Source organism: Lycium barbarum, chromosome 12 (assembly GCF_019175385.1).
Source record: "Lycium barbarum isolate Lr01 chromosome 12, ASM1917538v2, whole genome shotgun sequence".
Taxonomy (NCBI): domain Eukaryota; kingdom Viridiplantae; phylum Streptophyta; class Magnoliopsida; order Solanales; family Solanaceae; genus Lycium; species Lycium barbarum.
In genome coordinates this window covers 78,519,971-78,545,462 of record NC_083348.1, presented here as the reverse complement: position 1 = coordinate 78,545,462, position 25,492 = coordinate 78,519,971, and the positions used below count along the sequence as shown (strand labels likewise).

At 34.1% G+C, this 25,492-nt stretch overlaps 3 protein-coding genes across 5 annotated transcripts; 1 reads left to right on the top strand and 2 right to left on the bottom strand.

The window, feature by feature from the left end:
• Positions 1 to 1,539: 1,539 nt before the first annotated feature.
• LOC132622681 (coatomer subunit zeta-2-like) lies at positions 1,540 to 5,622 on the bottom strand. The gene is made up of 6 exons (XM_060337334.1): positions 5,459 to 5,622; positions 3,915 to 4,074; positions 3,194 to 3,341; positions 3,021 to 3,098; positions 1,966 to 2,050; positions 1,540 to 1,840 (listed from the first exon to the last, which is right to left on the bottom strand). The coding sequence occupies exons 1-6, from the start codon at positions 5,459 to 5,461 to the stop codon at positions 1,781 to 1,783; spliced, it is 534 nt and encodes a 177-aa protein (XP_060193317.1). The 5' UTR covers positions 5,462 to 5,622; the 3' UTR covers positions 1,540 to 1,780.
• Positions 5,623 to 9,894: 4,272 nt separating this feature from the next.
• LOC132621548 (probable methyltransferase At1g29790) lies at positions 9,895 to 13,976 on the bottom strand. Its single transcript, XM_060335868.1, has 2 exons — positions 12,451 to 13,976; positions 9,895 to 10,283 (listed from the first exon to the last, which is right to left on the bottom strand). The coding sequence occupies exon 1, from the start codon at positions 13,583 to 13,585 to the stop codon at positions 12,464 to 12,466; it is 1,122 nt and encodes a 373-aa protein (XP_060191851.1). The 5' UTR covers positions 13,586 to 13,976; the 3' UTR covers positions 9,895 to 10,283; positions 12,451 to 12,463.
• A 1,499-nt stretch (positions 13,977 to 15,475) lies between these two features.
• LOC132621868 (uncharacterized) lies at positions 15,476 to 21,602 on the top strand. 3 transcript variants are annotated; one of them, XR_009575720.1, is made up of 7 exons: positions 15,476 to 15,635; positions 16,927 to 16,992; positions 17,104 to 17,156; positions 17,258 to 17,322; positions 18,389 to 18,495; positions 20,956 to 21,047; positions 21,146 to 21,202. XR_009575720.1 is itself a non-coding variant. In XM_060336336.1 (7 exons), exons 1-7 carry the CDS (start codon positions 15,633 to 15,635, stop codon positions 21,346 to 21,348), a joined length of 390 nt encoding a protein of 129 aa, XP_060192319.1. In that variant the 5' UTR covers positions 15,478 to 15,632; the 3' UTR covers positions 21,349 to 21,602. The 3 variants fall into 3 exon arrangements, 2 of the variants coding, with proteins under 2 accessions (XP_060192319.1, XP_060192320.1); XM_060336336.1 differs by lacking the exon at positions 18,389 to 18,495 and adding an exon at positions 21,310 to 21,602 and having other exon boundaries at positions 15,478 to 15,635; positions 21,146 to 21,217; XM_060336337.1 differs by lacking the exons at positions 15,476 to 15,635; positions 18,389 to 18,495 and adding exons at positions 16,249 to 16,321; positions 21,310 to 21,602 and having other exon boundaries at positions 21,146 to 21,217.
• The last annotated feature ends 3,890 nt before the right edge of the window (positions 21,603 to 25,492 follow it).

Below are 25,492 nucleotides of genomic sequence, written 5' to 3'. Positions count from 1 at the left end.
ATATCAAACTTAATGGGTTAGGCCGAACCTAAAACATCCCTAACACTGGTAACTAACCTCATCACTCCTCATTCTAGCTGAACCCGGACTTCTTCATTTTAGACCTAGCCAAAACATACGGAATCATTTTGTTATTTTCTCAGAATTAATGTGCTAACGATAAAAGTTACAGACAAAGAAAATTAAATAAAATGTTTAGAGAGACTGTTTCTGATAGACTCTCGGCTCACTGGGTAAGGTCTGCGTATACTCTGCCCTCCCCACTCCCCATGCCCCACTTGTGGGATTAAAACCGTAAAGAGAACATGCAAATCAAGTTAAAGTGAAAGCAAAATTATTTAAGTACTGCTAATATCAAAGCACACTTATCTTAAACCCAAAAAAAAAAAAAAAAAAAAAAAACAACAACAACATACTTATCAAATAAAGCTACGAGATGCTACTGATCCATCTCTGAAAACTCTGAAAATTAGAAAAGTTCATTCATTGACTAGGAGTATCATTTAAGTGAATCACTTCATGGAAAAATTTGGCATATAACTTGAAGAAACCCAAAAAAAAATAAAAAAATGGTGCGTTAAATCTTAGCAAAAAAATCGCCTTTTGAAAATCACTACAAGAATGATTTAGTTCAGAAAAGTTAATCATTCTATTCATTTGAGTGAACCAGCAACCTGTGAAAAAAGAAAACTTGGGGAGCATTAAATTGTAGCACAAATTAAAAAAGGACTGCACGCAGAGAACATATTGTGGTGCTGTACTCCCTTCTCTCTCTTTATATTTCTTTCTTCTAGCTGAATACAAGAAACCAGTACCATTGTCAAGAAGCTTTATCAAGAAGATCACAAGGTTTGATCTCCTTCTTTAAGCTATTTTATCTTGTCTTCTAGATTCCCTTTATTAGTTTAATAGCGCTAGTCTCAGAGATGCTGTTGTAATGGGTAGTTACACATTATGTGCTAGTTTTTTATTCTAACGTCTGAAATTTGATGTCAAGTACTTACCTCGTACTATTAGTTTTCAATTGGAAGAAATGCTTCATTCAGGAAAAAACACATAGTATTATTATTAAGATTATATAAGTTCTTACAACTTGTACAAGCTAACTCCATTTGATATTTAAGTTGATGGAAGTTGGGGCAGAAATAATCTCATGTAGCAGAACGTGAAATCTCGATTTCTCGGCAACAACGTGTTTCGTTCCATAGGGGCACGGGTGTAATTCTTTTCATGGGGCAGCATAGCGGGCTTTACCACTACTTTGATCTCGTTGTTCCGTTTTTCGTCGCAGTAAGATATCCCTTCTTCTTTATATATATGAACTGGTCTACGCTGTAGATATCTCTGGGTATTAAGAACTTACGAATAGGCGGTCGGAGGTCGAATATGGATTGTTGTAGTTGCGGGGTTGGTTTGAAATAGGGTGTATGGTGTTTCGTGGCTGGTAGGTAATGTTAGGGATGTAGGGCACAATTGCTATTAGCATTATAGTAAGCGGGACAAGAAAAGAAAAGCATGAAAAGAGTCAGAGACACTATATGAGCCCAAAATCCACATTGCAAACGAGTTCTTTCCCCCGCTCTACAAAAGAATCAAGTTTGCATTACATCTTAGCGTGTCCAACAAAATCCAAACATTTAGAAACAACAGACTCGGCGTAAGCTGAAACTTTAAGAGCCAAAATACATGCAACTTGATGCTCATCGATTAGTTCATTCAGAAGGAAAGAAATATGGCCTTGCAAGACCTTGGTCTCCTTATCTTTTGTCGACCCAACAAATCATTTGAGAAGAGACCTCGCTAAATGTTCTCGTGCAGTTGCCAATGCTTGACTTATAGTCTGTAGAAAACCACAAAGGACATATAGTGAAAATATGAGTTAATTGGACAGGCAATGGTAATTAATGAAGCAACTATTCCATCAGTTTGAAGGACCAAAGCATAAGGAAAGAGAGCAATATTCACCTGCTCCGACAGAGGTGCCCCAGAATCCACGCTATTGCTTGCCACTTTCCCGGCAATAACATTTGCATCCGTTTCAAGAATAATACTACAGGGATAAGAAAGTGAAATGGAAGATCTTCATAAGATTGTAAGTTAATTAGAGGTAGTTTCAAATTCTTCATCAGCTTAGTTTCCTATAACTGAAATTGAGAGCAAGATTAAATGCCCGTGTTCTTTTCCATTCTCTACTTCAAATCTCAAGGTCAAACACACTAATAAGTAATAAGTACTAAACACGGTATGTCAAAAAGGGTATGAATTCTTAAAGCTCCATAGTGGAAGCTTGGGATGGCTCAAGAAGTGGACTTTGTGAGTCTAAAGTAACAGGAAAGTAGAACTGCTTGACTAAGATCAATGAACATATACTGTCAAAGAGAAAAGCTACTCGACCCAACTCCCACGACGCAACTTATCATACAAATGAAGTCACTGACATATAAAAAGGGTAGCTAATAGAGTGACTATCCAAAATAAGGGGTGTGATGAACTACCATCTATATATGAATCAAAATATTAAAAGCTAAGGAAATATATGTCCACAGGTTACAGGCTTAATAATTGATGTTTCTTTCTTTTTTTCCCTTTTGGGGGGTTAAGTATAATGAATATGGGTCCACTTAATGATTGGTCGCTATGCAGTAATCTTCTAGCCTTCAGTCTGCTAATTGAGCACAACGAAAAGGAGCTATAAGCAAATAAATAGATGTGGAATATTTTGGACGTAGCACTTAAGAAGTGTCCTATGATTCAATAATCAATTGATCAGAAGTCTTGTCTTAATCAGTCTCCAGTAAAGAAAATGTCTTGTTAACTTCACAATTGTCTTAGATAAGCCTTTGAAACTCCAATTCTACAACTACAAAAGAAATAAAGGATTCTGACATGCAGTATTTGTACAAACATTGAGTAAAAGTTGCAGCAAAAACGGTAAGACAAAGCAAGTTCAAACAGAGATTGTATATTCAGAATTTGAAATAAACAAAATAAATAAAATAATCATGGCACGATTCTCTTACCCGCCATCAACAATTTCATCAAGACACAAAAGAATAATGTCCAAATTTTCAAGTGCCTCCCTCTTCTCTACATTGCCCCTAAAATAAAAGGCATTTGCAGCAAGATGAGTACATGAAGATGAATATATCAAGGGATGCATATTGAAAAGGAAAAGACTGCTCTTGTAGACAACCTAAGAAGAATACCAACAGCATCAAAGAATCCTTGGAGCACACTGGCAAGGATTATTTCATTTTCATTGTCACTTCCAGTAACAAAGAAATGAAGATCTTGGGCAAACTTGTAGACAACAATATAATTATCAAACATTGTTATCTCCGCTGCAGAAGAAGTAAGAAGAGCGATCAGAGAGACAAAGGTTGGCTTTCCATCACTAAGTTAGAGTTTCAGCAGCAAAAGAAAGGAGGAACAAGAACCAAAATGTAGCAGAACTGCTTAAGCACAACGGCATTCTTTCATGACTCCAATTCAGTCACTGGCATTAATCGCTGAGCAGGACTTCAGATTCATATAACTGAAGACAGTCCGCTTCAAGAAGGAAGCAAACAACACAACACCAAATCTTTTAAGATTATTATTATCAACCTACCCACCACCAACGATAGTTCCTATTTGGTAAATAAGCAAAACTTCTAATAGCTTGTCTTTGTTCTCGGCCCTTGATTTAAGACTCTACCAGAAGAGCTTTATAATAAAATTCTATGTTTGCAGAGAGCCAGAGACTGGTAAGGCATACTGCATAAGATAGTACCACAAACAACTCTATTGCAAAATGGAACCTAACCAACTGGCTGGATGAGTTTTGCTTCTTTTGCTTGTTAAAAGGGAGATGATTTTGGAAGAGCACGACCAAATATAGATAAATAAAATCAACAGTAAAAGAGAGATCATACCTTCTGCCCTAGCATTAGTCTTTTGAGTCTTGGCAAACACAGCCTTCTCAAAAGCTTCCTTTGCAGCATTTGTTGGCCAGTCATCTGAGAAGTAGTTTACAGCAACACGCTTTCCATCGGAATCTAGAAGCAGAATGTTCTTAATTGCAGGGCAGGACTCCTGCAAAAAGGATTAGAAAGACATTATAGCAGGATCTTTTGTGTACAAATCCGTATTATAGAAAAAGGGATGAATTTCTTTTGCCACTTCGTAGAGAAATAGGTTAAAAACATATATTGCCACATTTAATACATATAGAAGTCATCCATGAATTGCTTGTGGTTCTATCTATCAATGGTTCAAGTTTAACTGTGGTCCCAAAATTCCAAAATACACTCATTGTTAATATTCTCCTTTAGTTTTCTGTTAAATCACAAGTGTAACATAAATCATATTCACAACTACAGCATAAACAAAGCTGCCTTCCCTTTTTCATGGCCTACATAACTATAAATGTCGACCAGCAACTACCTTGCAAAACAGATAATTCCAAACACCTTAACCCAGAGTTTTGCTCAGTGGCCTTTTCTCTTTATTCTCTTGATGGAAAACCCTCACTATTTGAAAAAATATCTTCGCCTCACATCATATGCCCCATTATAAAGTACCACATTTCCTGCTTCCTTTTCTTTTTGTTTTTGATAACCGTGGTGTCCGGACCAACTTGCGCGCACCTCGACTAATTACACGGACTTCTCACCAACAACAGGTACTAGGTAACTTTGTGCACCAAGGCTTAGATGGATGGGAAGAAATCACCTAGTGTTTTTGCCTCCACTTGGATTTGAACCTGAGCCCTCATGGTTCTCCTCCCACTTCATTGACGACTAGGCCACACCCTTGCGTGAGGCGTATGTAGCATTATGGTTATGGGTTCAATTAACTTTAAACGCGAAGCATAAATTAGCTAAAAGTGCAATAAATAGTAGAGATGAGCTCATAACTTTAAAAATATAATGGATTCAATGTCAATAACCTTAAAATTGAACCTATAGAGCTTAAATCCTGGATCCGCCTCCGTTTCAAGGAACATGAAACTAAGATTAAACCCAGATAGCCCTTAAATGTTTCTGTGTTTGCAGTTCAACATAAACATTGTTTTTCTTCCAATTAGAGCCTCCAAAAAGATTAAGTGGTGCTGTATATAGTGTAAGTAATCCTACTGGTTCACATAAAAAAAAAAAAAGTTTTTCTCTCTTCCTTTTGTTAATCCGTACGTTTTTTTCTTCCTTTTGTTAATTATTTCACTTTCTTCAATTGTTGGAGAGTTACATATGCTAGATCTGAATGATATACCCTCTCAATTTTATCTCCATATAACAAACACTTAAACAAAAAAAAAAAAAAAGTCACAATCAAAGAGATCACGGAAAAAACAGTAAGCCAAGTATAGCAATTCAACTAAAATTAAAACCGAAAATGCATAAGTTTTTCCCTTGTTTTGAGCCAAGAAAAAAAGTTAAACTTGAAAAATAAAGAGAAGTATGAAAGAGGGAAAGCTGACCATTGTGAGTGAGAATTGGGGGATCGCTCGACACCAGAAACGCACGCCGTAGAGAAAGGAGAAAGGCACCTATTTGCTGTGGCGTCAACCTCGGTATTTACTCTCTTTTTTTTTTTTTTTTTTTTTTTATAAACTTTTATTTGTAGGCGTTACAACTTCTGAACTTACCAAAACGTATAGTTCCGCCAAACTTATTTATTCATGTGGCCAAAATATATTAGAATTTATACCCTGATTATGTATTATGTGTATAAATATGTATTTTATTTTTATGACAAAAGAATATGTAACTTGCTACTCTTTGAGTGCGCAGAGGATAAACTTCGCTCCTATATATATAAAGGTCATATTTTGTAAACTAAATCACCCAAAAGTTTGAAAATGTAATTTTCCCTTACAACTTTGTGAGAGTTCCTTTTTTTAAGTTTCTTGTTGGGAAACAAGTTCAAATGTTTCACTACTACAATAAATATCTGAACAACTACGTATATATACATCTTAAGGAGAAATATTTACGAAACGTGACGATAGTTTTATATTTACAAAACATAACATTACAAATCCTATACAAAACATGCTTTTAAAAAATATATATATATATATATATTTTTTAATTTTTTTTTTTAAAAAAATATTTTAAATTTTTAAATTTTAAAAAAAAATATTTAATATTTTTTAATTTATTTTCGCTCAAAATTGTATGTATGAAATGTGTATATCTTGCTCAAGGCTTAAAAAGTTCGCTCAAAATTTAGTGTATGAAAACAGTATGAAAAATGTATGAACTGTGTATATCTCATTCAAGGCTTTAAAAATCCGCTCAAAATTGTGTGTATGAAAACAGTATGAAATTTGTATTCCGCTCAAGTCTTAAAATTTCGCTCACATTTTTGTGTATAAAGTTCATGTTAGATTTCTGTAAAATTAATACAACTACAACAATATTGTATACAACTTTGATACAACATTCAAGACTTAAAATAATCGCTCAAATTTTTGTGTATGAAATGTGTATATCTTACTCAAGGCTTAAAAAGTTTGCTCAAATTTTATGTATGAAGTGTGTATATCTCATCAAGGATTAAACATTACACTCAAAATTTTATGCATGAGAATGGTATAAAATGTGTATATCTCGCTCAAGACTTAGAATTTCATTCACAATTTTCATATATAATGTTCATATTAGGTTTCTAGAAAATTAATACAACTACAATAACATTGTAACAACTTTCATACAATATTCAAGGCTTAAAGTTTTCGCTCACAATTTTGTATATGAAAATTATATTAACAATTTCGCTCATATATACACATTTCATACACAAAAATTTGAGGTAATTTTTTAAGCGTTTGAGCAAAAAAATAAAAATAAAAAATTTTAAAAAAAAAATATATATATTTTCTGGAAAAAAAATAAAAAATAAATAAAAATATATGAAAATCCGTCATGTTTCGTAGTATATCATTATGTTTAATAAATAAGAAAAACTATCGTAACGTTTCGTAAATATTTCTCCTTAACATGTATATATATATATGTAGTTTTCCCTTTAACTTATAACTAACTCACGAAAGAAAATAATAGCTTAAGTAATAAACTCAAGGGGAAGATGTCAAAAAATACTTACCTACTACATGAGGTATCCTAATTTTAATTAAGAGAAAAGACATCATTTAACCCCTGAACTTGGCTCGAAAATTCACTTTAGCAACTAAATTTAAGTTGTATTTATATACCCCCCTTAACAACTTTCATTTCAATTATTTTTCACCCTAAAAAAATAATACCACTCTCACAATGTGAGGTGTATTACACTCACGGCACGTCATTGCCACGTCGTTGCCACGCCATTGTCATGTCAAAAATTACCAACACTTCATTTTTTATTTTTCTTTTATTATTTTTTCTCTTTCTCTTTCTTCTTCTTCTTCTCCCTTTTCTCTTTCTTCTTTCTCCTCATCCTCACCCTACTTGTAGCAACCACTACACCGTTGCTGCCGCCACCACCGCAAAAAAAAAAAATCATTATTATTATCAGTCCAAATTGGACAAACTGCCCTTCAAAAAAAAAAGCATCACCATCATCTTTAACCCACACACAGTGGCGGAGCCAGGATTTTCATCCAGGGGGTTCAAAAATTCTAAAAGGTAAATACAGGAAGAAGTCAGGGGGTTCAACATCTACGATATATACATAACAAAATAATTTTAACTCTGAAAATACACTGTAATTTTTCGTCGAGGGGGTTCGGATGAACCCCTTGGAGCCAATGTGGCTCCGCCCCTGCCCACACCCACCACCCCCACCATCATCTCCCTACCAAATTTCATCCAATTCCTTCGCACATTAGTCCCACTTACACTCAAATTCGTCCAAATTGATTGTTTTGATTATTATTGTTGGATATTATTAGTTTTGACGAATTGCCCTTAAAAGGAAAAAAAAATCACCACCACCATCTTTAACCCACAACCACAACCACAACCACCACTATCATCTCCCCAACAAATTTCATCCAACTCCTTCTCAAATTAGTCCCACTTACACTCAAATTCGTCCAAATTGGTTGTTTTGGTTGTTATTATTGACCGTTATGATTATTATTAGCAACCCCATTTCTTCCATAACTTTATTTTTGAAAGAAAACAAAAATCAAAATCAAGAAACCAAAAAATGGTGAAAATGAAAAGAAAAGAATGATGAGTATAGAGAGAAAGAGGGATTTGTGAAGAAGAAGAAGGAGGAAGGTGGTGGGGCGGGGCTGTGGGGCATGGCAACGGCGGAGGGGGTTGTGAAGAAGGAGAGGATGAATAATGAGGTTGAAACAACGGGGAAGAAGGAAGAAGGGGTGGGTTAGAAGAAGGGAGAAAGGCTGAAAGGGTTAGGGTTGTGGGGCTCATCTTTTTTTTTTTTTTTTTTTTTAATTGTATAATAATATATATATATATATATATATATATTTTTTTTTTTTTTTGCCACGTCAGCATTTGAGGTTGTATTTAATTAAGATGAAAGTTGTTAAGGGAGTATATAAATACAATTTAAGTTTAGTTGCTAAAGTATGTTTTCGTGTCAAGTTCAGGGGTTAAATGATGTCTTTTCTTTTTAATTAATGTTAACCAAGACAGTAATTGGTCTAAGAGAAATTAACATATGGCCTGAACACATATGTTTTCAACAATAGCATTATATTAAAATAAATAAATTGCATGTTTGTTCCATTCAAATATTTTTTATGATTTACCAAAAGAAAAATTACCAAAATAAAATAAAATAATAGTTTGTGTACCATTTGAGAGTTTAATTCAATTACTAATTATTTCATTATAGCTTATGATTGTATTATAATTTATAATAAAATAATTTATATTTATAAAACAATCTTATCTAATTAATTTTGTATTGAAAATAAAAATGAGGCATAAATTATTTTGTGTTTTGAATTAATTTGAAATTTATAATCTTGTAAAAAGATATTTCGTACAGTACATAAATATTGTTTAACAATCTTTCTGTAACTCCATTTTAACTTACGAAAGAAAATAATAGCTTAAAGTAATAAATTCAAGGGGAAGATGTCAAAAAATACTTACCTACGATAAGAAATATCCTAATTTTACCCGTTATGATTTGGGGCCACTGATACCTTTTCGTAAGCAAACGGTCCCGTATTTAACCATAAAAAGAGTGACTCTCAGGACCTAGCTCAATCAGCAAAAGTTGAGTAACTTCTGACTGAGGTTACAAGTTCGAGTCCCGCACCGAATGAACTAGATCTAGTATTTAAGTGGAAAATAGCAGAAAAGCAGGTCCAAGCTCCGACGGTAGTAGTTGATCCTAAGGGGGCTCCAAATTAAACATTTTCTTACATTAAGGTAATCTCTTCATTTTTTGCTTATATATATTTGTAGAGGATCTGTTTCCAATATGCCTTTCCAATTAATTCTAAACATTATTTTGGTGTACAACTTTGTAGTTTATTCTTCTGTTATATATACTCAAAAATAAAACACATGGCTTTACGGGTGCAATCAAAGAGGAAATATGCTACGACTTTCTTGAATAAATTGTACTAATTGTGAAGTGCAGCTTTTCATTAATTCACACTGTACAAAAAACAAAGTTAAAGAAATGGATACCAAAGCAGAAAGCAAGAAAATCCATTAATTAATACTAGTTTAGAGCCTGTTTGGATGGGCTTATGCCTATAAGCTGCAAACAGCTTATAAGTTGTTTTTAGCTTATAAGCTGCTTTAGATAAGCTAAGTCAAATGGGCCCAAATATTTTTTTTTTGAGCTTATTTTAAGCACAAAATGACTTTAAGCTGGCAGTCAAACACTCAAAAAAGCTGAAAACAGCTTATAAGCAACTTATAAGCCAATCCAAACGGGCTCTAAATAAGGAAAGAAGCAAAGAACTCAGCAATCCAATTGTCACAGTAGCATCACTGTTTATAGATGGCAGAGGGGATTGCAGTTATTTTTCACTTTCCTGCAATATCTTTACAGCTATAATAATCATTTTCAAGCCTCCAGCTCTGTTCTCTCTACCAAATTATCCATTTGTATAGTCCCAAATTCAGTATAGATTACACCAAACTGACAAATGAATGAAGGGAAATAACTATCTATTAGAGCTGCTACTGTTGTTTCTGCAGACTCTATTTCTGCGGTGCCCAGCTTTCTACAGTTTTGATCCTTAAAAATTTTCTCAACCCAAATGCAGACTAATCACATATCTCCATCTTGGAGAAGGAGAGAATATCTTGACACAACGTAGCATTTGGCATTGAATAATCATCCACATCTAGCAGTGGTATCTGCAAAATAACCAAAAAAAAAAAACTAAAATTTAAGACCTCCTAATCAAAAGCTAAAATTAAAAAACAACCTCGAAAAGGATGTAGAGAGATAATCTACTTGAGCAGCTCTTAGAATGATTGAATCTGGTAGCAAATCACTTTAGAGCCAAGAATCATTTCCCATCACATTAAGGAAATAATGATTTCTGTTATTCAAGTCAGTATTAATTGTCTGATCTGTTATCTATCAGGTTTTCAAATGAAGTATATGGCATGCAGTTGGCATACAAGCTAGACGGGAAATGTAGCACCACATGACAGTCATATAAGGGAAATTTGTTAATCATCATTCAGGACTGCCTTCACTAAGAGTCTTAATGATCACTTTGAGTTGTCACGGGACCTAACTGGACATCAAACATCAATTGCAGGATGGTACTGTGTTTAATTGAATGTTAAACAATGACAGTGAGACGGTACCGTGTATGATATTAATAAACTTGTACAATCCAAGAAACAGCTAGAAAGTGCACAAATGACATTCAAGCAAATTACAACTGAAATATGTTGGAAATTCAAACAAATTATAACAGTTGGCACTTTGGCTGCTTAGCTTATATAGAAGTCGTGTTCTTCTCATACTCTCTACTTACATGCATACCCTAACTTCCAAATAATGTAAAAAAAATTGAAGATATCGCTCCATGGATTTAACTTTTGGATGAAAAAGTCAAGCGCTTAGCGCATGACACATTTGTCAGCCTTCTGAGGGTTCAAAGTCCGTTTTCATCTACGTATATTTTTGGAGAGGATAAGATGATCAATTGACTCCAAAATCTATTGGTTACCTCTAACATTAATATAAATTGTCAATTTACTATTATCACTACATTCAGATGATTTAGAACTGCACATATATAAAGAGGTAATGGGTAGATTTTGGAGCTAATTAATGAATCTTATCGCCCATAGAAATAATTTATAGACGAGAACACACTTTGAACCCTCAAAACATCTGAAAAAAATGTAAGGCACATGACTTCTTGTTAACGTAAAATTTACATTGTTAAGGGAAGGTAACATTTTTGCAGATCATTTTTAAATTCGGGCACTATATGCATAGTTCAAAAAAATAGAATACAGAATACACGGCCCTTATAAATTAGCTACCAAAGCGCAATTGGATCGACAAATCATGTAAACCTCTACCGGAGTTAAGGGGCTGGACATAACGGACAAGTCAGGGATCTCTTATTGAGAATCTCATTTAAGAGGCTCATCTTGAGAGAATTGTGCAATAGCAAACTTGATAGGGTCTGGAACGGCAAGAGCTTAAATTCACCGAAGAACAGCAAACCTAGATATCACTGCAGCACTTTGGTCCAATATGAAGATCTGACAAGAAAGAGACACAGTACAAAACTGAAACATTTCACTTTAAGCAGCCAGTTTCTCCCTCTAAGGCTAAGTGCATAGGAAATGCGCTTGAGAAGATGGCAGTTCTTACTGGAAAAAAGACTTTTACTGAAAATCAAGAGTCAAACTTTTTATCCACAGGATAAACCTGAAGTGAGAAACAGCCATGCGGGTCTGAGCCATCTCATAATTGAGAATCTAATGTAGTGGATTGGTGGATCTCTACTTAATGAGTAATCAAGTGTGCCAAGAAACAAATCTGCCAAAGACTCATTTTAAAACAACAGAAGAAACTGGATAATTAAGGAAGTTGGGTAGCCTCAAAAGGTATGCAGAATACAACCATATTTACTTTGGATCAACTAAAGCTCTACAAGTCATGGAAAAGTTTGAAATCTGATATTTCAATTTCAAGCTACAATTATCCTTAAAAAGAAAAGGGTGAGTGTGAGTGAAGCAAAAGCATTAATTTCTTCTTGCAAATACGCAGTGTGCACCAATGAAGGTGCATATTTACTACAAATGTAACATCTTCAGTAGAGAATAAAGACAGAAAGCTCTGAACTTGCATTACTTGGACATGATTTAGCTTCTTAGCGACACTCGAGGAGAATTTGATTACGTCTGTTAGGTGCTTTAATTAGTTAAGTGCCAGGCCAAAAATAATAGGAGTACTAAACTACTCTAGATCTATCACTACTATCAATATTTCTCACTCCAACCACTAAAAAAATATATGATCTCATTCTCAGAGAGACTAAGAGGCTACCTGGAATAGATGATCATCTTGAAACTGGCTTCTGAAGAAGAGCCGTCAAATAAACTTCCCCATTCTTCACACCACTAGCATCATTCTTATTTGCAACTGCCCACTTCACCTTCTTATAGTTCAATTTCCAGATCAAGGGTTGAAAAACCTTAACAAGATCCTCTCTTTTACTAAAGAAATAATCTAACCAGAGGTACCCACCACCCCTCAAAACTCTATCAACATCAAAAAGCAAGAACTCCATCATAGTCAGAGGAATCCACCTATTCACAGCATGCCCACATCTCACAAGATCCACCACCCCATCAAACACAGGCAGCCTTTGCTGCAAAGGCACATGTAATGGCACTAATCCCCTAAGTGCTACAGTCTCACTATAAGGGGCACCAAGATTCATTGTTGTGGTCACAACAGTCACATTATTCAGCTTCATTTGTGCTGCAAAAGTACCTGTACCACCACCAATATCAAGTGCCAGCCTAATCACACTTTTTGATGACTTAGTTAGCTGAAGAAACTGTGGGATTGGGAGATCTAGATCTGATTTATAACCCAAGTATCTTGATTGCTCAACTTTCATATCAAATCCCATGTTGGGATTAGACCTAGACAAACAAGAAAAGCTCTTACAAGTGTAACTATTCCACAACAAAGCCTTTTCAGGAATTGTAGAAAATGGGGTTTTAGGTAGTGAAGTGGGAACACTAGAAGGTGTTCTTGAGAAACATCTCCTCCTTGGTAAAGGGTGGCAACCTCTAAGGATAAGTGACTCAGCTACAGAAGAATCTGAGGGGCAAAGTGCAAAAGGTGTATAGTTCATGTACTGATGAAGCAAATCAGGATTATCTTTACAAGAAGAACCAATAGGTGATAGATGAGTGTAAAGTAAGAGGTCAGAAGGAATAGTAAGTGAAGATTTCTTGGTTTTAGCAGATGGAGGAGTTTGAGGTTGGAGGCGCGTGAGGTGGTTAATGGTGGCGCGTATGGTTTGAAGTTGATGAAGAAGGTGGTCAGGTACAGGTGGAGCAACAGGGGGTTTTGATTGGATATTAGAAGAAAGGTGATACAAAGATAGAATGTTGGTAGCGACCATAGCTACCAAAAGAAGCAAGTTTAGTCCCATTGTGAACCCCATTTTTTGTTTTTTAGGGTTGCTCCTGCAAGATTTTCTGGGTTGCTGATACACTTTAAAGAGTGTAAAAGATCAAGAAAAGCATAAAGTTTAGTGCTTTATGTTACTACTACCGACACAGTGAGGTTTACATTAAATGTAGGAGTTTTGTATTTAGATCTACGAACAAGGACATCTTTTTTTAATAATGTGTGAATGTTTTGTTTTGATCTGTGATGGGAGTGGCCAATTGGGATGTGGACTTGTATTTTTTGAGTCAATATATTTTAACTTGGTGTTTCAGCAATAGTAGTATTTTACTTGTTAATGTGGTTTGGTGAATCTTAGATGTGTTATTATAAAATGATCAAGTGGAGTTTTGGAGGCACGTGAACATGGGATTCTTTTCATTTCTACTCCACATTATTGCTCGCGCATTCTATTTTTAGCTTATGGGGATATTTTCTAGAGTGAACACCTAATGTTTCATGTAACTTTGTTAAGGATCATTTGGTTCCAAACCAATTATACATGAATTATAATCCGAAAATGATGAGCAAGCTTAACTTTCTATATATGAGAGTGCAAAAGTTAGTATCAATATTTTCAGATCAATTTTGAAAAATTATTGCAGGTAACTGGCCAAGTTAAATGAAATTAATAACTTAAAAAATAAGACAAATAACTTCATGTAATTTCTTTAACTTATTGCCAATTCTTATGGTTTCTTGGAAGTTAATTTTATGTTCAATATTAATTCACTAAATTCAATCTAAGTTGTAACTAAACTATTAAGTTTTTAACCAAAAAAAAAAAAACTATTAAGTTATATCATTCGATTACATTTGATTTCAATTATCTATTTAAGCTATTAATTTTTATATTTTAATTTCGTCCAACGTTTAATCTTAACAAGCTATTGTTTGCAACAATTTTTTTATGTGCGGAAAAATAACTGCAAATCACAAACAAAATATGTTGAAATTGAGATTTTATTGATGAATATTGCCGGTACAAATCTGTTTATTCCCTTGATTCTTCTCTCCGATGTATTTGATCTCCAAGAACGCCATACATTATTTGATGCCTTTATCTCACGGTGAATATCCAATTTACAACATTTCAGGGCAATTTCAGTTTCTCACCGAGATTTTTAAGATGTCTTTTCAAGGGAATATGTGTCCCTTTATATAGGCGTGAACTAGAGGGTAAAGTAGTCTCCAAGTCCTAACAAATACTGGACTCAACTTGTTGAATCTCACAAATTTTTGATGTCAACAACTACATTTTAGGTTTAGTTGTGACAAGTCAAACTTCTAAAGATAAGTCGGGATTTGCTTAATATGTCTTCCGAACATGAATTTTTTACATCTTAATTGTGAGTGTCTAAATTACTTTTAAAGTGGTTAAATTTAAAAAAATAAAAAATAAAAAATCTAAACTTAGTGGTCGTTTAGAAGGTTGAATATCCCAGAATTAAATGCATTTGATTAACGATATAAATTTACTCCTAAACTTAACTCTAAATATCTCACCTTATCTCATCAAATTGAAATTATTTTATACTCCCTCCATTCACTTTTACTTGTCCAATATTCAAAAAAATAGATTTTCACTTTTACTTGTCCATTTTCGCATATCAAGAGAAAAACAATTTCGTTTTCATGTTTTAACTGAGCATTAATTATTCAATTCAAATAATTTTTTAAATCCATTAAGATTATACACCAATTAATATGAGCATCATGATAAAATATGTACTTTATTTATTATTTTTTAAGAATGTGCAAAATTTATAGTGGAAAAATAAAAATAAACGGGAGAAATAGTAGTCTAAGAATTATAATCTCTCGATAACATAGTCCGCGAACCAAAAGAGCCCTTTAGCTCGTAAAGGGGTTACAAAATTGCGCCCTTGGTTGGCCTAGTTGTACAGAAGGAACCGGATACCCACATAACAAAGTGCCAAAGAGTTTAAGGGTTGTCACTCAAAAATCGCGTCTTCAAAACGCTGTGTGTCCCTCTTCTTCTTTTCTCATATTTTTGCTACAACTTGGTTACTTCCCAAAAGATGGTAATCTCACATACCCCCTGTTTCTTTCTCTACGCTTTTCTTAATACAATTTTGGATGAATGCCATTTTTGTAATCTTGAAGACTATTTCTTCTCTTTAGGGTTGTAGCAGTTCCAACAATGGTTACTTCTCTTTGTTTTCCTTACTCGCTTTATGTCAAATTCTTGTATTTCATCTATATTGAGTTATGTTTTTTTTTTTCGATATTCATCTTAAATTTGTTAACTTTTAGGGTTGTTCTAACTTTTTTGGGACAAAGGGTAAGGGAGATAACTGGGATTGTATGAATCTGTACTTCTGTAGTGTAACTTGGGCTGAAGTTGGAAAAGAATTGCATTTTCTTTGATTTCTTTTTTAGGTTTTACCTGTAATGCATAAGGATTTTGTTTATTGACTTCTAAATTAGTTTATCAATTCTAGCAAAGCTTAATTGTTGGATTATTGTTAGAATCTAAGTTCTGCGGACTCTTCACTTTCGATGCCGCACCCGTGTCGGATTTTCCAAAAATAACAAACTTTGGGAGAATCAGACACACACCTGTTAACATTTTTGAAGAGTCCGAGCAACGTAGGTTAGAATCAGTGGTTAACTTTGAAGCTTTTCTTAATACAATTTTGGTTGAATGCCATTTTTGTAATCTTGAAGACTATTTCTTCTCTTTAGGGTTGTAGCAGTTCCAACAATGGTTACTTCTCTTTGTTTTCCTTACTCGCTTTATGTCAAATTCTTGTATTTCATCTATATTGAGTTATGTTTTTTTTTTTTTTTCGATATTCATCTTAAATTTGTTAACTTTTAGGGTTGTTCTAACTTTTTTGGGACAAAGGGTAAGGGAGATAACTGGGATTGTATGAATCTTTAGTGTAACTTGGGCTGAAGTTGGAAAAGAATTGCATTTTCTTTGATTTCTTTTTTAGGTTTTACCTGTAATGCATAAGGGTTTTGTTTATTGACTTCTAAATTAGTTTATCAATTCTAGTAAAGCTTAATTCTTGGACTATTGTTAGAATCTAAGTTCTGCGGACTCTTCACTTTCGATGCCGCACCCGTGTCGGATTTTCCAAAAATACACTACTTTGGGAGAATCCGACACACACCCGTTAACATTTTTGAAGAGTCCGAGCAACGTATGTTAGAATCAGTGGTTAACTTTGAAGCTTTTTACCTTGATACTTTTATGAAAATACATTTACTTGGTCAAAGGAAAATAAAATAAAAACTGAAGCTTGAAAATTTATGATCTGGTCTGTGATGAGAGATTGATTCCTTTTCTTTTGGCAATAATTGTAGGCTGACCCAGAATTGGAAGCTATTAGGCAAAGGAGAATGCAAGAGCTCATGGCTCAACAGGGCGCGGTAAATAGTGATCTCTGTATCTATACTTTCTGTTTTTGGAGTTGAGTTGTTATACCTTGTCAAGATTTGAACTTCACAATATCTTCACTAAAAATAGTTTTGGGCAAATAGGGAGGAAGTCAGCAAAACCCTGACCAGCAAAAAGCCCAGGATGAAGCTAAAAGGTTTATTTTCTTGTAGCTCATTTGTTCGAAACGTTGTCATCCTTAGTAATGTAGCTCTCGCTTTCAATATTTGATATCCACTATAGAAGCTATTGATGTAGGGAGGCTGATGAGCGAAGGCAAGTGATGCTTACTCAGATTCTGACTTCTGAAGCAAGGGCTAGAGGTAGGTGCATTTTGTGAATTACTATTTTCCAAATATTTGATGTCTTAATTTGTATGGCTTAAGAACTGGCTTCTTGTTTTTTATATTTAATTTCGTGTTTATATTTAGATATATGTATATCTATTCTTGGTAGATTGGGTGGAGTAGTTAGTTTCTTAATATTCTATTTCATCTCTTTGAATCTTCAGATTAATCCACGGTAGGAGTCTACAAACTTCAGAAGCATCTTCTTTGAAGTTAACACTATTTTGATAAATTTAACACTTTCTTATTTAGTTGCTGGTCTTTAGAATCTACTCAACATCATTAAGTAAATGTTAAAAGTCTTTTCCAGTGATGCAACTTGTCTAAGTCTTCTAGAAGGGTTAACCAAGCCCCCACAATTGGTATATCTTTTCGACTCATAAGGTTTATGCACTGACTTCAGTTCATGACTTACATAAACTTACTCTAATACTAGTATGTATGTAATTCTTTTATAAATTTAAGTAAATCAAAAGATTTGAAGACATCTGCTTCAAGTCTTTGAAGAGTCCGAACAACATAGACATAAAATGACCTTGTGTTATGCCCCCAAACCAGGGAGTAGGGGGTGTTATTGAGACCTGACCTAGTTAACTGGCCTGCTGAGTGAACGCTTATTTAGCTGACTGAATACTATTTAATCATACTTTTAAGTCAAAGAGACAAACAGTAATAATACTGGAAAAGCTGCCTGTATGCCTCCCAAAACATGTTGAAACAGAGTATCTGAAAACCCACTAGCTAAGTAAAAATCACGAGTCTCTAAAAGAATACTGAAAAACACTTGCGGTGGGAGAGTAGACTGACATTTCCCTGTACATGGTGACAGTTTCACGTACGCATGGCACTGTGTGAAATCTATTTAGAAAATGTTTTATCAGTTAAACCAGTTTTAAGAATATTTTCAGATATCGGTTTTAAGTAAATTCTCAGTTTGCCAGATTCAGTTACAGTATCAGTTCAGATTTAGTTATGAATTTGCAAATCATCGTACTTTTCTGTAATTCATGTTTTCCTCGGTATGTCTTGCTCCACCATCTAGGGATACTCCACAAGACTTCGGAGAACCCTGTAAGTCGGTACTTAGCCCGCAAGGGCCCACTTCTTTTTTGGATGCAGACACAGATACCACTAAGCCCAGGTCACCAGGTAGGATCGGTATCCAGCTCTCTACTATTCATTTCGTGGGAGAGGTTACTCAGTCAATTCAAACAAGTATTCTGGGAAATGTGCCGAAGACTTTTCTTTTTTAAAAGATTTTTTAGTATTCTTTTAGAGGCTCATGACATTGACTTAGCTAGTGGGTTTTTTTCCCAAGATATTCAACCTGACATGATTTAATATATTTCCGACATTCTTTTTTCAGGATTACTATGAGTGTGCCTCTTTATCTTAAAAGCATGTTACATAGTATTCAATCAACTAAATTAGGGTTCACTCGGCGAGTTTGCTAGGTCGAGTGCCAACCACGTCTTACGCCAATTTGGGGGCGTGACACAATGCCCCCTTTTCTGCCTTTTGCTCGTAGAATAGCATAGCCTGTCCCCCTGTTTGTCCAGATTTTGACAATACCAGATTGTCCCAATTTTCCATTTTAGCTTCTTGTACATATATATATATTTTTTTTTTTGACAATGTTAACATAGCTTCTTGTACATATTAGCAATTCAACTTTACAACTAAGAATGTATGTTGTGGTGTTTCTTGAGGGAAAAGTTGCCCTAAGTTTGGTTTTGAAGAATATATATAGGGAAAGTTGTATCACGACGAGTCAAATTAGTCTTGTGTTCCGTTTTTGTTGTATGTGGTGTGAATATAGAACTGTTTGTTTTTGATAATGATAACATTTATATTAATATACACAGGTATACTACACAGAATGTGTAGTCCCCCTCAAAAGTGTTCACTTACAAAAAGGGTTCATATATCCTTAGCTAGTTAACGAACTGTCTATAACAACAAAAATATCTTCAGTTTGTGTTAGTAACTCCTGTTTACACCAAAAATAAAAAAGGCCTAAGCAATTCATCTTGAGCTTCTGAATATTGCAGCTCTTGTTCTCAAAACATCTCTGATTCCTTTCTGCCCGTAAAGAGTCCATCTGGAGATCCAATTTGACTGCGGGAATATTAGATCGAGTCTAGATTCAATACTCCATGCTTTATATATCTGCATGCAAGTTGGTTGATTTTTGCGGGTTCTCTTTGTCGAGTTGAAACTACATAATCTAATCTGTGCTGGAGTCAGTCAACTAGTAAGTATAATGTTTTACAGTTAAACCTATCTATAACAGTCATCCGCTATAATAACATTTCACTATTTTTTTCTGAACAGTTAGCATATCTATTATCAACAAAGAAAATAGACCAAAGGTGTACTTTTCAGTAGTAATTACAAGTAGTAGTTAGAGAAAGCAAAATCTACCACCTACACCCCTATAAACAATCTAGAATACTAGCTAAATCCTCTGCCTCTTGGGGGAATTCATGAATACATCAAAAATAGAAAAACACTAGACAATTCATCTTCAATTTCTGAAAGGTGATACTCTTATCTTCAAAACATCTCTGGTTCAGCCGCTCCAGATTGTCCACCGGATGCAAAGTGGAACAATCTTCCATCTCTCCCTGTGACCAGAAAAATTACCATCTCCGTTCCAGCAAGCCAGAACATCAAGGCATAGTCCAATTGAGCCCTCTCAAATTGATGAAGAACTGCCAAAGTTGTTCAGTCACTTCTCAGAGAAGGAAAAGATTTTTTACTAAAGCGGCCTAGTTTTCCTTGAACTGACTTTTGTATTATGTTATATTATGTGTTCTCTATGACAGCATCTCGCTATATCAGCCAAAAAATATACAGATAAACGACGCTATTAGAGAGGTTTGACTGTACCTTGGAGCTTAACAACTAACAAGTGAAAAATATTTCCTTATGATGGTGTTTTACATCTTCAACATATATAGGCTCATTCATGATTGGTGATGCATATTTGATATCTTGAAGTGATCCTTCCAAGAAAAAGAAATGGAGTTCTGTAGATCACAGACATTCTGTCTGTAGAGGTTGTTAAAGATCTCCACATGAACACTTGTAGATTTTACCTTACTTATAAAACATTAACTCTCTTGCAGAACTGGATATTATATCCTGTCTTATCTAATGGTCGGGTGTAATAGTTCTTGGCCAAGAAATTGGTTATTGCCTTTATTTTGTTATGTTGGCACTCTATTTTTTTTAAGTAGTTACTCTATATACAGCTGTTACTTTCTCAAAAGAAAAAAAAGTAGGTACTCTATATGGTTGATCTATTGCTCTAGTTTGCAAAGATTATAACCAGAAAAATTGGTAGTCTTTGCTCTTTCCATTTTTTAGTTTTTTCGGCTTTGTCTTGCCATAACAACACAATGAAGCAATATCTCCGGAATTCCATTCTCTCGTCAGTCTCATGTTATAAGCAGTTATATAGTGTGAGATTACAGGGATTTGTGGGTTGGGAGTTATAAATATTAGCTCATAATTCTGCAAGTCCCTATTAAAGTTTGGCCTCTTTTTTCTTCTCCTCACTTATTATAATGACCTGTGGTCTGGATCTCATTTTTGTATGCGCAGTTGCTCGAATTGCTCTTGTGAAGCCTGACAAAGCCAAAGGAGTGGAAGATGTTATACTCCGAGCTGCCCAATATGGGCAGATAACAGAAAAGGTAAGTTCTGTTCTTATTTACTTCTTTCCTTTAATCTTTTCCTTCTATCTGATTATGTGTCCTTACTGCCTTGGGTGGGATGATGTTTACATATGCAGGTTTCTGAGCAGAAACTTATAGAACTGCTTGAACAAATTAACACCCAAACTACGAAGCAAACAAAAGTAACAGTAAGTCGCTCTTCTGCTCAACTTTTTGATCCTTTTTGGTTTGTAAAGCCGAGCCTGAATCTTCTTGCATGCTTGTTCTGACCACTTCTCAGATCCAGAGGCGTCGCAATGTTCTTGAGGACGATGATTGAGTGATTCGGCATATGACAGGCATGATAATATAGTGCTCTATTTGTAATTTATATGAGACGCTTGATTGTGGTGTGTATTGTAATACTCACAATTTGTCAAACTCTTGAGTAGGAGTGTTCATCGATCGGTTTGGTACGGTTTTGAAAGAATTCGATTTTCAGTTTCAAGAATGTTATACCGATATCATACCAAATTTATTATTCGGTATGGTTCGGTTTTTTGCTTATCGATTTCGATTTTTGTGGTTCGGTAATTTCGGTATGCTCTTAAAGATATGTCTTATCAACCAAATTTGGTCTAGACAATTAGAACTTAGTATCGTGATTCATGAATTGATATAGCAAAAAAGTTATTGTTACCGTGGTTAATAGTAAATAAATTGCACAATAATTATAAGATATAGCAAAAAAGTTATTGTTAGCAGAAGTAGAAGAGATCATGAACAACAGTTTATTAGTCACATAAAGAGTGTTGGGTGTTTATGTTCACCTCAGCCGAAGCAACGGAGCAGTCAAATTAGCTTCAAAATATAATATTTGAACCATTGAGATGTATGAGCACTGTGCATATGTTTGGTACCAATGTCGGTGACTTTCTCATACGATTATATGCCTGAGAATGACATATCGGTTCAGTGTGGACGATTAAGGTTTTCTGGAAGGCTCTCTTTTGTATAGTATTGGTTTGACTAGTTATCGTTGCTCAATCTTAATTCAAAGGGGGTGTACATAACTGGCCAGATGTAATTTGCGGCAATTAGTGTCATTTTCAGGAATCTGTCGGCCACTTTGACGTGTTTTGGGTTCTTTCTTTAGACATGAACATATCAATTCGCTGGATATCTTGTCACCTTCGCTACTGGCTGGTTGGTTTTCAGTTTATGGACCAAAATTTTCCTACACCTACTGCTATTTCATCACAGAATAAATTGCATGAATTGCTGTTCAAATGGGCTGGTCTTTAATTTTTTTTCCCTTTAGCAATCAGACTTATATCTTGGGATGCATAAGTTTTTTAGTCATGCGGGACATAAGTTGTGATATATTATAATGCGAAAATATAAATTTATTCCTTACGAAAAAATTACTAGTATTTATTATGAGGGCCAAAAATTAAAGGCCAACACAAAATAGGGAATAAGTGCCGGTGACCCCTATTTCATCACCTCACCTATCAAGCCCTTAATATATCTCTCTCCAATCATAGCCTGGAATTCAGCTATCCGCCACCCAGTCCTTCCATTGTTCTTAACCTCTCTATTCCCTTTTGATAATAAGAAGAAAAAAAAACGTTTGACACATTTTTGAGGTTTAAATGAGGTAAAGTTCTTTGTACCTTTCTAAATGTATTCACTTTTTGATCTAAAGTCACGAGTAGTAGTCAATGTCTAATCTTCTCAAGGTGCAGATTTTTAATAAAAAAAGGAAAATATTATGAAAAGTTGAAGTTTAAACGAGTATTCGCAAGTTAAAATTAAGTGTGAACATTAATTTCATTTGGAAAAAAGTCGTGAGTGAAAATTATCAATTTACTTGAGAGAATTATAACCAAAAGAAAATTGTTGACTTTCAATAACACCTTCACATACTGTGCTATACAGATTTATCATGTGAGTGGAAGTTCATACAAAAGTAAATGCACAAAAGAAGCTTAGAAAGTTTAACATTTAATATAGATTTTAAAAAAAATTGATCTTATATATGTAATGTAATTTTCAGGCTAAGGAAGTTCGGATGACCCCTTCCGTCCCTTCGCTTCACCATGCATACAGTTTACTGGCATAAGGCACATTGTCCCCCCTTGTTTGTTCTAATAAGAGTGTTGGAGGCTGACAAAGATGCAACTCGTTTGTTAGGCTAAAAAAGCCATTATGTATTTTGGATTGTAACCCTCTTATTTAAGCTAGAACAATCTTATGCTAGCAAACAATCTTATGCTAGCAGTAATGCCAGATACTCCAGTTGTAATGATGCATAATATATATAAATAAATAAATGAATGCTTATTTTACCAACAAAAAGATAGGCGCGTTGTCGATTTACAATCAGTTGCAATATTCAGTACATTTGACGAATGCGTTTTGACATTTCTTAAAACGAGCCAATAGCAAATTACTATGTAATTTTAATAGGCAAACTTGCATATTTATATTACTATTAAAATAATTAGTCTATGTTTGCATCCTTTACTGTCTAACTTATTCTTTTGACAGCTAAACAATGTCAATATCATCTCATTTATTTAATGATTTAATATAATGAAAACCCCACAAATGTCCTAAATCTTTCACCTAATAAACACTAATTAAGAGTTGATCCCATGTGGTACAATCATTTACAGACTCAACGCCTATCATAATTTGTTGGGACCCATAGCTAAAATCCAAGAAGACCGCGTGGCTTTTGTGATCAGATAATATTACGTGTTTTAACCAAAAAAATAAGAAGATAATATTACGTCTGTTGTAAGAATATAAAATTTATAATTTCTATATATTAAATCATTTTTAAAAATTACTATAAAGTTTGAACTAAGATTATGAGGAGATTAGAATTATTAATTATTAAATTTTGTTAAACAACGTACAGTAAACGGTACATCCGCTCTTAAGGAATCAAAGAACGGAAAAGGGGAAAAGTATGGCCGTGAAACACGACTGAATCAAAATAATTATGGACAACAAGGCCGCGTTTGGATGCGGAAAATAAACAATGTGACGGGGAAACAGAGCATCAAACAACTTTCCCCAAAATCCAAATAGACAGATACTGTCGCCTCCTCCAAGGCCGCGTTTGGTTGCCAAAGAACAAAAATTTATATAGTTTCTTCCTTTTGGGAGCCTGAGGAAATATGAGTTAGTAGGCGTTTGACCATTCAATATGAAATCATGATTTCATATTTTTGATTTCAAATCCGTGTTTGTTTATGTAATTTTCCTGAAATTTCAACTTCAACTTCATATTATGATTTCAAATCTCAAATTCTCTAAAAAAGGTATAATTTGGGATTTCAAATCATGATTTCATTTTTTTTAAAATGTAAAAATTGACCTGTAAGTTTATATTTTATAAAATAAGATCCATACTCGGTAGATATATTTACTAACCATTTATATCAAATATTAAAAGATATGTAAGTTGGTAATATATTTATAACAATTTTACTCTTAACGACCATTTATCAATTGCATTTACTTCTACCAACTCATGTTCAATGTTCCTTTATATTGAACTAAAGTTCAATCAACTGATGTTGTATTTTTTAGAAAGGCGTTCTAACATATTAATTTTGTTATGAACTATGATTTGCTCATTTGGTAAGATTGTATAAGAATTGAGAAAATTTTGATGCTTTTCACAACTTGTAGGGTTTTTATATCTATGAGAAAAAATACAACTTAAAAAATTCAAATTACATGTCCAAACAGTACTTCAACTTCAAATCATCATGATTTCAAATCACTGATTTCATATCATGATCAAATGGCTCTTTAGAAATCTGAAACTGTAGTGCGTGACTATGAGTTATATCAATTCTATTAATAACTTCTTGTTGAGGGGAATTGGTAAATAATTTCTTGCTGGAATTAGATATCTTCCCCAATATTATAGAGTAAAACAAGCTGAGAACCATAAATCATACGAATGTCTTGATGAAACCGGTTTGCAATTAAGAGTCTGTTTGGATGGGCTTATGCTTATAAGTTGCAAACAGCTTATAAGCTAAAAAATAAGTTGGGTAGTCTAACTTTTTTTTTTGGCTTATAAGCTGCTTTAGATAAGCTAAGTCAAATGGGTCCAATTATTTTTTTGAGCTTATTTTAAGCACAAAATGATTTTAAGCTGGCCAGTCAAACACTTAAAAAAATTGAAAACAGCTTATAAGCAACTTATAAGTCAATTCAAACGGGCTCTAAGTGTAAAAACCTATATATATTCGTGTACTTTTCCCATAATAATTTATTTCTTTAAATAGATATTAAAATATTATATGTGCACACGTTAATCAGCATATGATGTGACAGTCGATAATTTTGGGACATGGGAATTACGTACATTAAATTCGAACTTGTGATTGAATGCACACTGTATTCTCAATATATTGTTAACATTATAATATTATATGCGGGTCCTGCCTTGAAAA

Excerpts from the sequence above, each read along its gene's own strand:
- LOC132621868 (XM_060336336.1), top strand. Across the intron at positions 17,157-17,257 it reads GCCCAGGATGAAGCTAAAAG|GGAGGCTGATGAGCGAAGGC; the intron begins GTTTATTTTCTT and ends CTATTGATGTAG. Across the intron at positions 21,218-21,309 it reads CGAAGCAAACAAAAGTAACA|ATCCAGAGGCGTCGCAATGT; the intron begins GTAAGTCGCTCT and ends ACCACTTCTCAG.
- LOC132622681 (XM_060337334.1), bottom strand. Across the intron at positions 3,099-3,193 it reads GCTGTTGGTATTCTTCTTAG|GGGCAATGTAGAGAAGAGGG; the intron begins GTTGTCTACAAG and ends CTTTTATTTTAG. Across the intron at positions 2,051-3,020 it reads GATGAAATTGTTGATGGCGG|TATTATTCTTGAAACGGATG; the intron begins GTAAGAGAATCG and ends TTATCCCTGTAG.
- LOC132621548 (XM_060335868.1), bottom strand. The coding sequence starts at position 13,585 with ATGGGGTTCACAATGGGACTAAACTTGCTTCTTTTGGTAGCTATGGTC.